This window comes from Perca flavescens, chromosome 18 (assembly GCF_004354835.1).
Source record: "Perca flavescens isolate YP-PL-M2 chromosome 18, PFLA_1.0, whole genome shotgun sequence".
Taxonomy (NCBI): Eukaryota; Metazoa; Chordata; class Actinopteri; order Perciformes; family Percidae; genus Perca; species Perca flavescens.
The window spans coordinates 30,921,393-30,936,523 of NC_041348.1; the positions used below are offsets into that span (position 1 = coordinate 30,921,393).

At 42.0% G+C, this 15,131-nt stretch overlaps 1 protein-coding gene across 1 annotated transcript; it reads left to right on the top strand.

Moving 5' to 3' along the window:
- The first annotated feature begins 405 nt into the window (after positions 1–405).
- Positions 406–14,907, top strand: slc35d3 (solute carrier family 35 member D3). The gene is made up of 4 exons (XM_028604666.1): positions 406–630; positions 7,349–7,559; positions 11,879–12,036; positions 14,173–14,907. Exons 1-4 carry the CDS (start codon positions 406–408, stop codon positions 14,905–14,907), a joined length of 1,329 nt encoding a protein of 442 aa, XP_028460467.1.
- Positions 14,908–15,131: the final 224 nt, after the last annotated feature.

The window sequence follows — 15,131 nt, forward strand, 5'->3', positions numbered from 1 at the left end:
CTAATGCAAACAACGGCTGAGTTTCTGAGTGTTTGAACTGAATGCAGCTGACGGAGAAGAGCTGGACTGAACTGCATTTTGAACTAAAGAAGAGGCGAGTCAGCAGAAGCTAACAGCGGATCTCCTCGTGAACATCTGTCCCTCTTTTCTTTTCCTACCTCTCGATCTCACTTTTGCTATTTCTTTTCCAAAAATCTCCTGTGTGCGGATTCATTTCCCCTCACAAACCTTTCCTGCCGTTTCTCCGTCTGGCAGCAGTGCGTAAAAGCCAAACCGAATCCTTTCCCTTTTCATCTCCAAAACTGATAGCTCTCCAACCCCCGGCTGAAACAGGGACCACCGGGCACAAACACTACTTTCTCTCTCCTGTATGACTGTCTCTAAAGCGAACAGCAGCAAAGCATCATGGATGTGGTTAAGAGCCGTTTTTTGGGGATCGCCGTGGCCGTTGCGCACGGCTTTTTCTCCGGCTCCCTGAACATTTTGCTCAAGTTTCTCATCAGTAATTATAACTTCAACTTCCTGACGCTCATCCAGCTGCTGACCAGCAGCACGGCGGCGTTCACCCTGGAGGTCCTGAGGCGACTGGGGTTGGTCAAAGTCCCGCCGTTCAGCGTGCAGCTTTCCAAGGTAAAAACAGTCTGACATTGCAGTTTTGGTTTGATTTTGGTTAATCCCAAACTGGGAGATTTCCAGAAGGGGGCTTGTAGTTGCAGCAAGGGCGTAACTTTGTTCAAAGTTGTGTGTGTGTGTGTGTGTGTGTGTGTGTGGGGGGGTGATACAATATTATTATTCTATCAAGGCTAAAATTATGTTCAAAAGGTATTCTGATCTGGCTTCCTGGAAACTCTTTATGCTCCTTATTCAGCAGTGTAATTATGTAATTAGCATATACTTGACCTAACAAGACACAAATAACATACTTAAATATTATACCGGATAATTAAATTAGGTTAAAATGACTAAAGTAGCTGATAACATCCACAGCTTTTTAGTTATGTTGTAATGGGCCTATACAAGAAAACAATCATATTACTTTTTTTTTTCTCTGCATTTTTTTTGTAAAAAGTTAAGCAATTAATTGGTTTACAAAAGAAGTAATATCTGAATGTTTTTAGATTACTTCAAATCAACCATTGAAAAGCTAAAAAAAATGGACGCAGCCACAAAAATTTAAGATCCACCATTGTTCATTTTCTGTTTAAACATTTCAAGACATTTTTAATGCAGATGACATGCAAAAAAACAGTACTGGCACACACTGCAGGTGTACTGTCTGATACTGTATCACAGGGGTCTTCAACGTTTTTTAGGCCAAGGACCCCATTGCTGAAAGAGAGACAAAGCATGGACCCCCTACTACATATTATATGAAATTGAGAAGCATATTAAACTAGGCCTACAATAACGTGTAGGGCGGCCTAAAGCCTTTAAACATACCTTTTGTATGATGCATACAATACTAAGTTATTAAAATAATATTTATTGACATATATATTTATGTCATGTTTTAATGGTAAACATACATGTAACACAGGGAATCCTTAGGCTTAACTGTATCTGTGGATGGCTACAGGCCAATAAATCATCAATGTTTTGTCAATTTAAAAACAAATCACAAATAGGCCGATTCATCTTTAGCTAATGATATGTTGGACTCATGTTTATGTATATTTTCAGACATATTAACCTTTGAACAGTAAATTGGGCCCCCCCCCCTCCTCCTCCCTGCAGTAACGCTGAATGGTCCCAGACCCCCGGTTGAAGATCACGTTTCTTTTGTGTACGTTTTTGTTGCTGCTGTTTTATAATCACAGGCCACATGGAAGACTTTGCTCATCTGACACAAGAGGAGACCTCAGATGAAAGAAATGTATTCCTTGACCATCATTTTTTAAGCTGAGCTGATTTAGTTAGTTTTTTTTTTTTTTTAAATCTGATTATGTAATTCCAATTACATGTAATCAGTTGCTACCCAATGCTGAAATTCAGAGACTGTCCTCCCCCGAACAAAGACCACATAGGTGGTTTGTTCCAGCATCATTCTGACCTATAGTTATGTTTGTAGTGGTGGCGCCCACTAGTGGCCGTAGTAGTTCTACAGGAGCAAAGCATGAAGTAAGGTAAGGAAGTAAAAAGGCCTCTTTACAGTCGCTGTTCCCGAACTGTCACGCAACAATGTGACTTCAAAATGATGTAGATCTCGCTGGTGCGCCAGGATTTTAAGTGCGTGACCAGCGGTCGTGCACACTCTATTTTTTTTCAGTGGCGCATGACAAAGCGGAAACAGGAAGCATGGACGAGTTCGAGGGTAACGGGGGGTGGATGGGTCAAACAAGCACAGGACTTTCACCCAGAGAAGACCGGGGTTCATGTCCCTTTTGAAAAGAAAACGAAACATAGAGTTTTAACTTTACGGAAAAAATGGAGCTACGTCACGGGCGCTAAATGTAAGGGGGCGTAATTTATTATAGGCTACTCAGGTTCAACCACATTGGGCATTGTAGCGTTAGACATATTCCAATTCCGGCTGTGTTTTGAATCATTTACGATCCCGTAATTGCCTCCATCTGTTATAAACCTGACCGAGATTGACTGAGGGTTTTGCCCGTCGTCTGTGTCTCTTTTAGCTTTTACCATTAGTTGTTCGTTTAAGTTCCTTTTTTTCTGCGATGGCCCCATTGTCAGCCATAACTACAACAGATAACTTCTAAATAAGATAAGATAAGATAAGATAATACTTTATTGTCTGTAACACAGGGTTCCAGAAAATTGTCTTTGACAAGGCTCCAGTTACAAAGAGACATTCATACATACATATAAAAACAAGACATGGGGTGAATTGAGGTATCAGCTGACTGTAGTGTTCATTTTGTGCTATTCAATATGGCTATTGCAGATGGGATGAAGGATTTCTTGTAGATGTTTTTAAGGGCCAATGGTACCCTAAATCGCCTGCCTGATGGTAATAGCTGGAAGGAGTGATGGAGGGGGTGAGACGGGTGGAGGGGGTGAGACGGGTCCTGTGTGATCAGGTTGGCTTTCCTGATCACTGAGCGATTGTACAGCTCAGATAGGGGAGCATGGGATGAGCCAGTTATTTTGGCAGCGTGATTCACTATGCGTGAAAGTCTTGTTTTGTGTTTGATGGTGAGTTGGTTGTACCAGGAAGAGATATTGAAAGTGAGAACTGATTCGATGAGACAGCGGTAAACCAAAGTTAGCACGTCCTTACTGATCTCAAAGGTTCTGAGTTTCCTGAGCAGGTGTAGACGCTGTTGTGATTTTTTGTATATTATGTCCGTGTGTTGTGAAAAGGACAGGGAAGTGTCTACTTCTGTGCCCAGGTACCGAAATACCTCCACTTGTATACAAATAGAATACAAAGGCCTAGCCTATACCTCCTGCTACCCTTTACCTGGCTGGATACGCTAACAGGCTTTACCAGTGTTACAAAGAAATCTGTGACCCTTCAGTGTCTGCTCTGTAGCGCCGTCTACCTGCTGCAAGTAATTGTCAGACTTCGCGGGCAAAATCGGACCTGGGCCGAGGCATTAATAACAACTATATAAACATAGCGTTCTTTTCACTGTTAGGGCTCCTGCACACTGGCTGCGTGGTGTGAGCGTGTCAGCTGCGTGGTGTGACAAGCACTTCTCAGGCGCGACTGACGCCTATTTTTCATGTGACACGCAAGTGTGTTGGAAGCATCTCCAGGCAAAATAGAATACGAAAAGATGTTTATATGTCATTTTGACATGAATAGATTTAATAAATGACATTTTGATGTTTGAAAGTCTCTAGGATAGCCTATGCTTTTAACATTTTAACAATTTAGCAAAATCTGTTGAACTCTTTTTTTAAATTGTATTTCCCTTGGATTCTGATAAAACAATGACATGGACTTCATTATCTCAGGAAAGGGAATTGAAATATAAAAATATATATCGAAATAAGAGCAAACAAATGTACAAACACAAAAATATTGACAAAATAAAGTTGAAGAACACACTATTTAATTTTATCAATGGGAAAGGTGTACAGACAAGGCTAGCAGCAGCAGCGCTGCGTCAGACACGTTTCTGGTGTGCAAAGACAGAAAATGCCACGCAGCCGCCACGCAACTGACACGCAAGAGAAACGCCACGCTCAGGGCACGCAGCCAGTGTGCAGGAGCCCTTAGTCTCATTTGCTGTTACAGGTCATTTATGATCATCAGATGGAACATTTTACAGTTTCAGAAACATTACATATGATTACTAACGATGTATTTAAAACCACGACCTTTACCTTCTCTGGTTTTGATATGAGGACAGAAAACACTCCTGTGGGTCAGATCAGAGGGGAGGAATGGCCGAAAATAATATCAGTCTAAACACCTTAAGCCTTCTGGATTACAGTAATATAATGCTGCCTTTAACCTGCAGCTATAAAATGTGTGGATATTGTGGTTTGGTAGACTATTATTATTAATCAATGATTCAAAATTAAAGCACAACCTTCATTTTATTACCATTATCATTTGGCAGAGGTGAAAAGGTTTCTCCTTTATCAGTACGTCATTGCATCACTGCAATGTAATTATAATGATTTACATTTAATGTTTGGAATGGGAGAAATGTTGATGATGGTTGCCCCTCCAAATATTGGTCAAACTGCCTATTGGTGTTTTCCAGTTGATGATCGATTGAGTGAATGATTGACTCACTGGGTAATGGACCGCCTAAAAGATTGGCTGAGAGTCTGATTGACTGACACAAGTCATTAACTTTATTGGCAGGACTGTTCATCAAAATCACTGCGGCCAAAATAAATGTTAAATGCTGTACAGGAGGATTATGAATGCGGCAAAAAAATTTGGAGAATGTCGTGTTTCTAACCCTAAGGGCCCTATTTAAACAATCTAAGCGCACAGCGTGAAGCGCCTGGTGCAGGTGCGTTAGAGCATGTCCAAATCCAAAAGGGTCCGTGCACCAGGGACATGGTTCAAAAGTGTTGACTTTGTGTCTTCATTAATCATAGGTGTGTTTTGGGCGTAACATGCAAAAAAACAATCAGAAATCTTCTCCCATTCCCTTTAAAAGTCAGGCATGTTTGTACCTTGGTGCATTGCTATTATGATGGCGGATTTGCACTGTAATATTTTTATTTGTAATCTTTTACTTTTTTGTGCTGTTGTGCGTCCTTGTGTGTGTAACAAACATAGTGTGCGCGCGCTGTGCATGAGCCTAGTCACATTTTAATAATTTGCTGTTGAATACACCTGTGCTTTTCTTACTATGACATGTCAACATGTCTGCCGTGATAAAGATCTATACTGCTCCTGCGATTGGTGCAACATCTGTGTGGTCTGGCACCAAAAATAGTTTGTTATATCATTTCAATTCTAACTGCCCCACAAGTTCAATCGGTGTGTTTTCCCAAAATAACTTTCATTATGGTTATTTAATCGTGCAAACTTGTTTACAGCTCAAATTCTTCAGATCAAATATCAATATTGACTCAACACCGGCCCTGCACATTCAAATCATTTTGGCAGAACGTTCATGAACACATTCTCACTCCCACTACGTAAAATACATACTCTTGGTCAGGTGCCTTTGGCGTTGTTATTGACGCTTAAAGTCTCCTTTAGCGTCAGATCCAAACGCATTTTATCTAAAAGCACTTGGTCGGACTATTAGCATCACTTTTGATGCAATTAGGTTTAGGAAACGATGGTGGGCGGGCTTATTAGTGTTTCCGTGACATGCAGGACAAGAACGAGACAGTTGGGATTAGGCAAAGAAGAACAGGAGAGTTGGGTTTAGGACTTTCACCCCGGTCTTCTGGGTGTAGCACCGCGTAGCTGCTGCTCTGCCCCGTGCTTGCGTTGTATGACACTGACAGCCACTGACCAAGTGTCTGTATTTTACAAGTTCTGAGTGAGAATGGATTTCTACTAAGGCCACTAGAGGGCGCCGCCACTATAAACACACATATGAGTCATAATTGATGCTTGAACAAACTAACTAATGGAGCATTTTTTGTAGGGGAGGACAGTGTCATTGATTAAAAGTATAAGCAGCAAAACCTGAAAACAAATAATTTGTAAGTGAAAGCACCTTTGAAAGAAGGCCTGAGAAATTCATCTGAATTAAATAGAAATGTAAATAAAAGCTCACTATTTTCTTCCAGCGAACGTCTCCTCGCTACAACCCTCGGTGTGCGTTACTTTTCTATATCACACCTGGCACCACCCTCCCACTGTCTCGGAGGTGGTAACAGCCTCAGCAGGCAGTTTGCTGACATGTGAGGGTAGTCAGCTTGATCTGGTTCACCTGGGCCTTGCAGGCTGTAAAAGCAGGTCCATGAGCTCACAGTCTCTCCTGCCACAGCTTACGTTCCCCCTGCATTAGTTTGCACCTTCAACACTGCCACAGTGCATTGACTACACATTCATGTAAATCTCTTGCATGGACATGGAGCCTGAGTTTGTGACAAAATATAAATCTGTTAAGTTCCTGGTAGTTTAAAACTGTGTGTAATATACTGATTTCACAGTAAAACAAGGTTCAGAGAGCTTTTTTTGTCCCTCAAGGGGAAATTTGATCAGCAGTTGGCGGTACAAAAAACTAAACAGTTTAAAAACACAATAAACAAGGCATAAAACATCGTAGCAGCACACAACTAACAGATTGATTGAGAGCAATTTCATCTCTTAAAAAGGGAACAGTGCCAAATTAAAATCCTTGACATTGGGAGAGATTTCTTTTAAATCTCGCATCATCATCAGGGCAAAACAATGAGCCTCAGTTGTACTTGTTTGTTTACTTATTTATAATTTTTTTTGTGTGTATAGGTTTTATTTAAATTTGCATGCAAGAAAGTGTTGCATGCTCACACTTTTTCACGTCAACTTCACCAGGACTGCTGACTCAACATTTATGTAGGCCTATCTTTTAATTACAATGAGTGTTATAGCCTCACAGAGCCACAAATGTGTATGTGTGTTTGTGTGTGTGAGACATACATTGTGGGGACTAGTTCACACAGTCGCACTGTGGGGACTTCTCTCCCATTTGGGAACCAAAAATTCTTGGTTTTTGGTTCTAATATACTATTGTACACAAACCAAAAACCATTTAACCACAAAAGCCTATGTTTGACACAGCCAGCTAAACTTCTATGGAGGAAAAAATCCCTTCTTTTGGGAAATAAACAGCAGCGTTTCTGTTCAGACAACTCAAAGTCATCAAATCACCCAGCTCTACTTCTAACTGACAAAAATGTGTGTGTGTGTGTGTGTGTGTGTGTGTGTGTGTGTGTGTGTGTGCGCGTATGTGTGTGTCTCCCTCTCTGTGTGCAGGAGTTCGGCCCGGTATGTATCCTCTCCACGCTGCAGTCCACTCTCACTCTGTGGTCTCTGCGCGGCCTCAGCCTGCCCATGTACGTCGTGTTCAAACGCTGCCTGCCGCTCTTCACGCTCAGCATCGGCATGTGCGTTCTCAGGAACGGCGTGCCGTCCCCCGGCGTAGTGATCGCTGTCGTCATCACCACCGGTGGAGCTGCACTGGCCGGTAAACACACTTAAAACACTCTTGTTTTAATTTCCTTTTCATATCCACTTTCTTCATTTGAATTTGTTTTACCTCCTCCTTTTTTCCCCCTTTTTTAAACAGAAATGGCAGTCCACGAGTATTTTATGCCAATATCTGACAAGAAGGATTTGGGAGTGGGGGTTGAGGGTTAAGTGAACAGAAGGGAGGGAAAGGGGACGGGATGAGGAGGAGGGAGGGGCGAGCTAGCCTCACTTTTTTTTGACAATACTTCAAACGTCAACAAGAAGTGGTGTCACCCAATATCACTTAGAGCACCTTTAATGTCATAATCAGTAGGCTGAACTCTGCTTGTTGTTGTTTCTCCTTTTCCCACCCTAACTCTCCCTCTGATAACTCCTTTACTTTCTTCATCCCGCTCTCTCCCTTTTAATGTCATTGCCTTTTTTTCTCTTTAACTTTAACAAGAAAAAGAAAATACCGACTCTGACCTCTAACATAATTTATTTTCTTTTATAAATCTCCCAATTTAATAGCTTTTTCTTCATATGTAAAGCTGTTAAACGGTTAACATTAATCTCTGGTCCTGTAAAGATCCTTTAATCATCGTTCCCAGCAGCGAATGTTCCTCTTCCATTACTGTTAATGATCCTGAAGTCATAAACACAAAAACCTACACATAATTCATTTCCTGAATCAATTTCCACCACTGCTGTTTCTCAGGAAGGAGGAGGGGTCGAAACATAAAGTGTGAAATTTGCAGAATATGAATCTAATGGACTGATTCATCACTCTGGTTTTAATCTTGCTGACAATCGCCTGTGGATAAGTTGATATTTGCATCTTCCAGACATCTTTTAATGGATTGATCAAATGAGATAATGTCATTTTGTCAATATTTTGTCGCTAAAACGTAGATCATAAGTAAATATTCATTGTTTTCCCTCGCTCTTTGGAAGACTTAGGTGTGCGTATTTGGCAAGGGGTATAGGCGTCCTTCCTCAAGAAAATGTTCTATTCTTCAATGAGAAACATTGTGTCTCTGTGGGTTTTTGCGTCTCTTTGTAGCCGTGTTGTCTCTCTTTCTGGTCATTTGTCTTTTCTTTGGGGTTGCTTTGGGTCTCTGATCATTTGGCGTCTCCCTACAGATATAGATCTTTTTGTTAAAGAGTGAGATCCTTTTAGTTTAACATGAAACAGTCCTGAAATCACTATCACCAAACCCACCAGACTCCCTGTAAATAATCAATACTTTTATCATCGTAAAACACACTTCATTTAAAGTCCACAGAAACAAATTAAAACTATAAAAAGCTGTCTTGGTTCGTCTTTCCACATTTGGAAAAATGCTGGCTCTATACACGCTAAAAGTACTGATTATTTACATGGAGTCTGGTGGGTTTGGTGATGGTGATTTTGGGGCGGTGGTTTCATGTTAAACAAAAAGGATCTTACTCTTTAACAGAAAGGTCAATCTCTGTTTGTGTGTCTAAGTGACTGATGGGAACAACAATCTTTGACATTGGTCCAGTATAGTGAGACCGCTGCAGTCATGTATTCTCAGTTAGCGTCCACTACAAGTTCTGTTTTTGCCGCTGACAGGCTCAGATTATAATTAATTAAGTGTCTGACAACATTATGGAAAGGAGATAGACCTTTTTGTTAAAGAGTAAGATCCTTTTAGTTTAACATGAAACAGCCCCGAAAACACCATCGCCAAACCAACCAGACTCCATGTAAATAATCAGTACTTTTAGCGTGTATAGAGCCAGCATATCTCCACCAGACTCCATGTAAATAATCAGGACTTTTAGCGTGTATAGAGCCAGCATATTTCCACATGTAAATGGGTGAATTAAGGGTTTATTTCAACCAAACCAGAGTGGTGATTGTTGTAACAGTGGAAAGACAAACCAAGTCGCCATTTGAATACATTCAAACAGTACAGCGACCTTTGTTCCCATCATTTGTATTGAGGCTACATTCTATATTGAGAAGTCAGATGCTGCACGTACTGTATGACCATAAGCTTCTTCAGCCAAACTATAAACAATGCATGTTCTGTCTCTCAGGTCAGAAGACACTTCATTAATATGTTTCGTGGTTGTATGTCTGTCCCATTCTCATGAACTCAAAATGTCAGGAACCCCCAGAGGGAACATCTTCTTATTTGGCACAAACACACACTTTGACTCGAAGATTAACTGATTGGTCAAAGGTCAAGGGGCAAAACACTGCAAGGCTGTTTACAGCCATCTTACTCTCTGCAAAGTTTTGATGCAAAATATTCACAGGCGATTATTTCACATTTTTGCGTCACTTATTTGTCAGGCCCCAGGTGAGTAAGCTGTAAGATGACGTAGAATTAAGAGCAACAACGGTAGAGAGTATGAAAGTATGAAAGCCCAAAATGCTGCGTAGGGAGGCAGGTTGGGGTGGTGGATGAGTTAAACAACATAGGACTTTCACCCAGAGGTCTGTACTATGGATCAAGATCAACATTCCCTGGATTTCTTTCAGTTACCCGGCTTCACCTAACCTAACAACCGCTGTCTCGTATAAGCTGTGTCACGACGGTGGTTAACAACTAGTTCAGTCAACTCAGGGTTTCCCAATTCAGCGACGCGCTCGTTCACATAAAAGAGGAGGTGTTTGCACAGCATGACCAATCGCAAACATCTATCATATTTTACATAAGAAGAGCAAACTATAATTCTACATAAATATGAAGAACACAAACACGGTTTTGCAGGCAAAACGCAATACAGTTGCTGCTTCCTAACCCAGGAAGGAAAGCTGGCAAAAAAATAGCCAACGCTGTAAATGCGTGAATTACAACGCTTACCAAAACCACTTCCCCATTAGTCGGGCACAAGATCTGACTATAATTACACTTGTGCTTTCCATAAACTGCCGTTGCTTTAGCCTATTATTTCAGTTGCAACCCTGACAGTGGTAAGCGATCGTGAGAGCAAATAAAAAATATAAAAACATAATTCAAACCGATGTGCGCATTGGCAACACATGGCTCAAGAAGCTGACAAACAGCCTATATGTAATTCCCTCCGCTGAAAATCTATATATTTCATAAAGATACCCATCAGGGAATGTTAACGGGGTTGTCGGTCTCTAAATGTTTTAACTTTTCTAAGCGCACCTCTCTCTCTCTCTCTCTCTCTCTCCGGATCTTCTAAGAATGGTGACGCCGTTATCAATTGAGTATTGATTGGTTAGTAGGTGGTGCTTTTACACCGGTTAATCTCTGATCTCCAACATAACCTGCTCCTCAATAGGTTAGGTGTTCAGCATAAGTTACCACAATGATGTAACCCGGGAACAAGTGATCCACCGTTGTGATCCACAAAACCCTGGGTTCAACCTGAAGTTACCTTGGTAACCCCAAATCTTGCTTTGTAGTACAGGCCTCAGAAGACCGGGAGTTGTGTCCCGTTCTTGTACTTGTTTGCTTTGCAAGAAAGGCCAGCAGTGCCTGCCTGTATTGCCTTAGGAAGCTGGCCACGTTTAATGTGGACAAGACCCTGATGACCCTTTTCTATAGGTCCTTTGTTGAGTCAGTTGTCACCTTCTCCTTAATCTGCTGGTATGGGTCCAAAAAAAACTCCCTTTCCAGGTTAATTAAGGTGAGCAGTTGCAGCACAGTTTCTAAGCAGAAAGGCCTGGAGGAACTTTATCAGAAGCAGATGCTAAGAAGGGTTGAATCTATCCTGTCAGATAGTTCTCATCCCTTACAGGCTGAATTTCAGATGTTGCCATCTGGAGCACGCTTTAAACTCCCAAAATTCAGAACCAACAGATATAAACACTCTTTTGTACCTGCAGCCATTCTACTTCTTAATGCTATAAAGAACCATAGATAACTTATGGACTTACTATTTATTGATTGTTTACTGTTTTTTTTTTTAAATTGTTTTTAACGATGCCTGCAAGTTAGACAATCTCTGTATTGGGTGTGTGATTTGTACTATACTATCTGCTGCACAACAAATTGCCCCAATGGGGGACAATAAAGTACCTTGAACTTGGATTTGAACACCCACGTGTCACTGAAACGTACATTTTGGAACCCCAGAAACAATCTTTTCCTAAACCTAACCGTACCGTTCTTGTACCGCATGTCAGTTTAACGTACGTCCCGACCCACAGCGTCAAAAAGTGACGCCAATAGTCCCGACCAAGCTCGTCTAAATATGACGCTAAAGGAGACTTTTTTGCGTCATTAACAAATGCCCAAAGACACCTGATCAAGCCTGGATTTCTGACGTGATGGGAGTGAGAATGTGTTGCTTCAACATGTGAACTTTTTGTGTTTTTGTCCCCAGGTGCTGGCGATCTGACCGGCGATCCCTTTGGTTATGTCACTGGTGTGTTGGCGGTCATCATCCATGCATCCTACCTGGTCGTGATCCAGAAAACCAGTCATGACAGCGAGTACGGGCCGCTCACAGCGCAGTACGCCATTGCCGTCATGGCCACGCCGGTAAGGGCCCTGGAGCAAGGAGCTTGACTCCCTCTTTTCCTCTTCCTCTTTCTATTTTCTTTCCTTTCTCGCAAGTTTGTAGAAGCGGTTCCCTTATTACTTCTTAACCCTTGTGTTGTCTTCCCCGTTGACCATCATGCAACTTTTTGTTTTTCTGGGTCAACGTAAAAAAAAATCTACCGTTTTGGTAGTCTTTTTCAACACTTTTATCACTTTTTTCGAAGTTTCTGTAAAGTTTTTTCAGTTTAAAAAACATTTTTTTTTAAAGCTTTTCTGATGTTTTTCACTTTTCTGATGTTTTTGACACTTTTTTCTGTTCTTTTTTGACATTTTTTTCCCACATTTTTCAACGTTGTATTATAAATGTTTCTTTACATGCTATAAAATTAACTAAAAAAACCAAATTCAATGAAAGTAGTGAACTGATCATGTATTTAACTTGTGAAGAGCGTTGTAGGGAACCATCCACGTTATTCTGTTTACAAATTTGGTTGAAAGAAACCCAAATTTCTGATATAGAAACTTTTTTAAATTTGGTCAAATTTGACCCGAAGACAACAGGAGGGTTAATCTTTCCTCTCTCTGTTATCTACTGTATCTCACACTATTCTATCATTTACTATTTCATTTCCTCTCAGTTTAGCATACACTTCCTTTTTTCTGTTGTTTGCTTCCTTTTATCTTTATCTGTTCTGATGATCCTCTCTTCATCTTTACATCAGTACTCTTTTCCATTTCCTCTCTTTCTCTATTTCCTATCTGCTACTTCTTACTGTTTCTCTATCTTTTCTTTCTTTTTCTATACATCAATTTTTTTACATCTTGTATTTTTCTCTCTTCCTCCTCTCTGAGTGATGTTTGAGTCTCTACCTCTTCTATTGCTTTCTTTCATTTCATTCTTTCTTTTCTCGTCTACTCGTCTTACTGTTTTTCTCCAAATTTGCCCCCTTCTTTCACTTTTCTTTCTTTTCTTTCACCCCTCTCCTTGTCTCCTATTTATTTCTCTTTTTACCTTATTTTCTGTCTCTCCAGATCTTCCTCTCTCTCTCTTTCCTCTTTCTCTTTCTTTTTCTTCTCTCTTTCATTTCTTTTATATTCCTTTTACTGTTTGTAGTTTATTTCCTCTTTTGTTACTTCTCTTTCCTTTTTCTCTCTCTCTGTCTCTCTCTCTTTTCTTGTCCTTTTGTTTTGTCTCAACTTCAATCAATCATATAAACTTTATTTTACTTTTCAACTCATAAGTCATGCAACACCAAAGGCCCTATCTTGCACCCGGCACAGCGCAAAGCCCGACGCAAGTGTCTTTGCTAGTTTAAGACCAACGCAGTTGTCAATTTCCCGTCCAGCACCTGCGTCGTTTAACTAGCAAATGCACCTGCACCCATCTTTGTGCCCATGGGCGTGCTGGTCTTACAGGGAGATGTGTTCAGGTGCATTCTGGGCGTGCTGGTCTTACAGGGAGGTGTGTTCAGGTGCATTCTGGGCGTGCTGGTCTTACAGGGAGGTGTGTTCAGGTGGATTCTGGGCGTGCCGGTCTTACAGGGAGGTGTGTTCAGGTGCATTCTGGGCGTATTGCTATCTTGATGCAGCGGGAAGTGATGGCCCCATTGACCAACAAAAACCTGGTCTAAAGTCAATAACGCAGCATTTCATTATTATTTTAACAGAGCATTAGTAAAATGCTACTAGGTTCGTAAACAGCACGCACACACTATGCTTGTTACACACACAGGGACCCACAGCAGCACACACACATGCAGAAGATTACAAATACAAATATTATGGTGTAAATCTTCCATCATAACAGCAATGCTCCAAGGTCCAAACGCGCCTGGCTTTTAAAGGGAATGGGAGATGATCTCTGATTGGTTGATTGCATGTTACGCCAAAACACACCTCTGATTAATGAAGACACTAAGAACAACCCTTTAGGACCAGGCACCCGGTGCACAGACCCTTTTTTCCGCCGCCAAACTAGCAAAAACCTGCGCCAGGCACTGACACGTGCGCTTAGATCGTTAAAATAGGGCCCAAAGTGTTTCACATTATAAAAACACAATTCTTCGAACTAACTTCTGTCTCTTGTCCCTCTGCCGTCTCTCTCTCTCTCTCTCTCTCTCTCGCTCTCTCTCTCAGGTGCTCCTGGTGTGCTCCATCATCTCCCTGGACGCAGTCAACATGTGGTCGTACGAGGGCTGGCAGAACCCGTACATCACGGTCGTCTTCACCATCTGCGTGTTCATCGGCTGCGCCATGAACTTCACCACGCTGCACTGCACCTACATCAACTCGGCCGTCACCACCAGCTTCGTCGGCGTGGTCAAGAGCATCGCCACCATCACCGTCGGCATGCTGGCGTTCAGCGACGTCGCGCCCACGCATCTCTTCATCGGCGGCGTTGTGGTCAACACCGTCGGCTCCATCACCTACTGCGTGGTCAAATATTTCGAGACGAAGAAGAAGAGCCTGTACGAGGACTTGGAGGAGGCCGCCAAGGACGGAGCGCTGGCGGGCGAGCCGCACACGGAAAAACCGCCTCCGGACGGCGACGGGCCAGCTGCGGGGATCGGATCCGACCCCGAACGCCCGGAGATAGAGGGAGTGTTGATCAGTGACTGGAAGGAGGACGTTGCTAACGGAGAAGTGCGGACAGGAGACGTTGCACAAGGAGACGGAGAGGCAGGCGTAAATTCCTGCGTCATGACGGAAGACGAGGTGCGGGAGATGCAGAGGGAGCATCTCAACAAGGAGAACGCAGCCAACGCTAAGTCGGTTAGCGACAGCTACGTCGGGGTGTGGCGCTCCATCAGAAATCTGCAGTTTATGAAGAAAGACCCGTTGATTGAGAACATGGAGCAGCAGAGTCCGTAACGGCAATGCAGAGACCTGGACAGACTCGAGAGAAAAGAAAATTTGGAATGAATTAGATGATTAAAAAAAAGTCTTGAGGATGAAAATACATACAAATACAACACGAGTATGCAGAAACCAGAGAGGAAAGAATGAAACAACGGGAGAGTAAAGCTCTGTGTCCACCAGGAACTTCTTTTACTTACGGTGCTGAACAAATGCTTGTTGGAAACATGTTTGCTGCT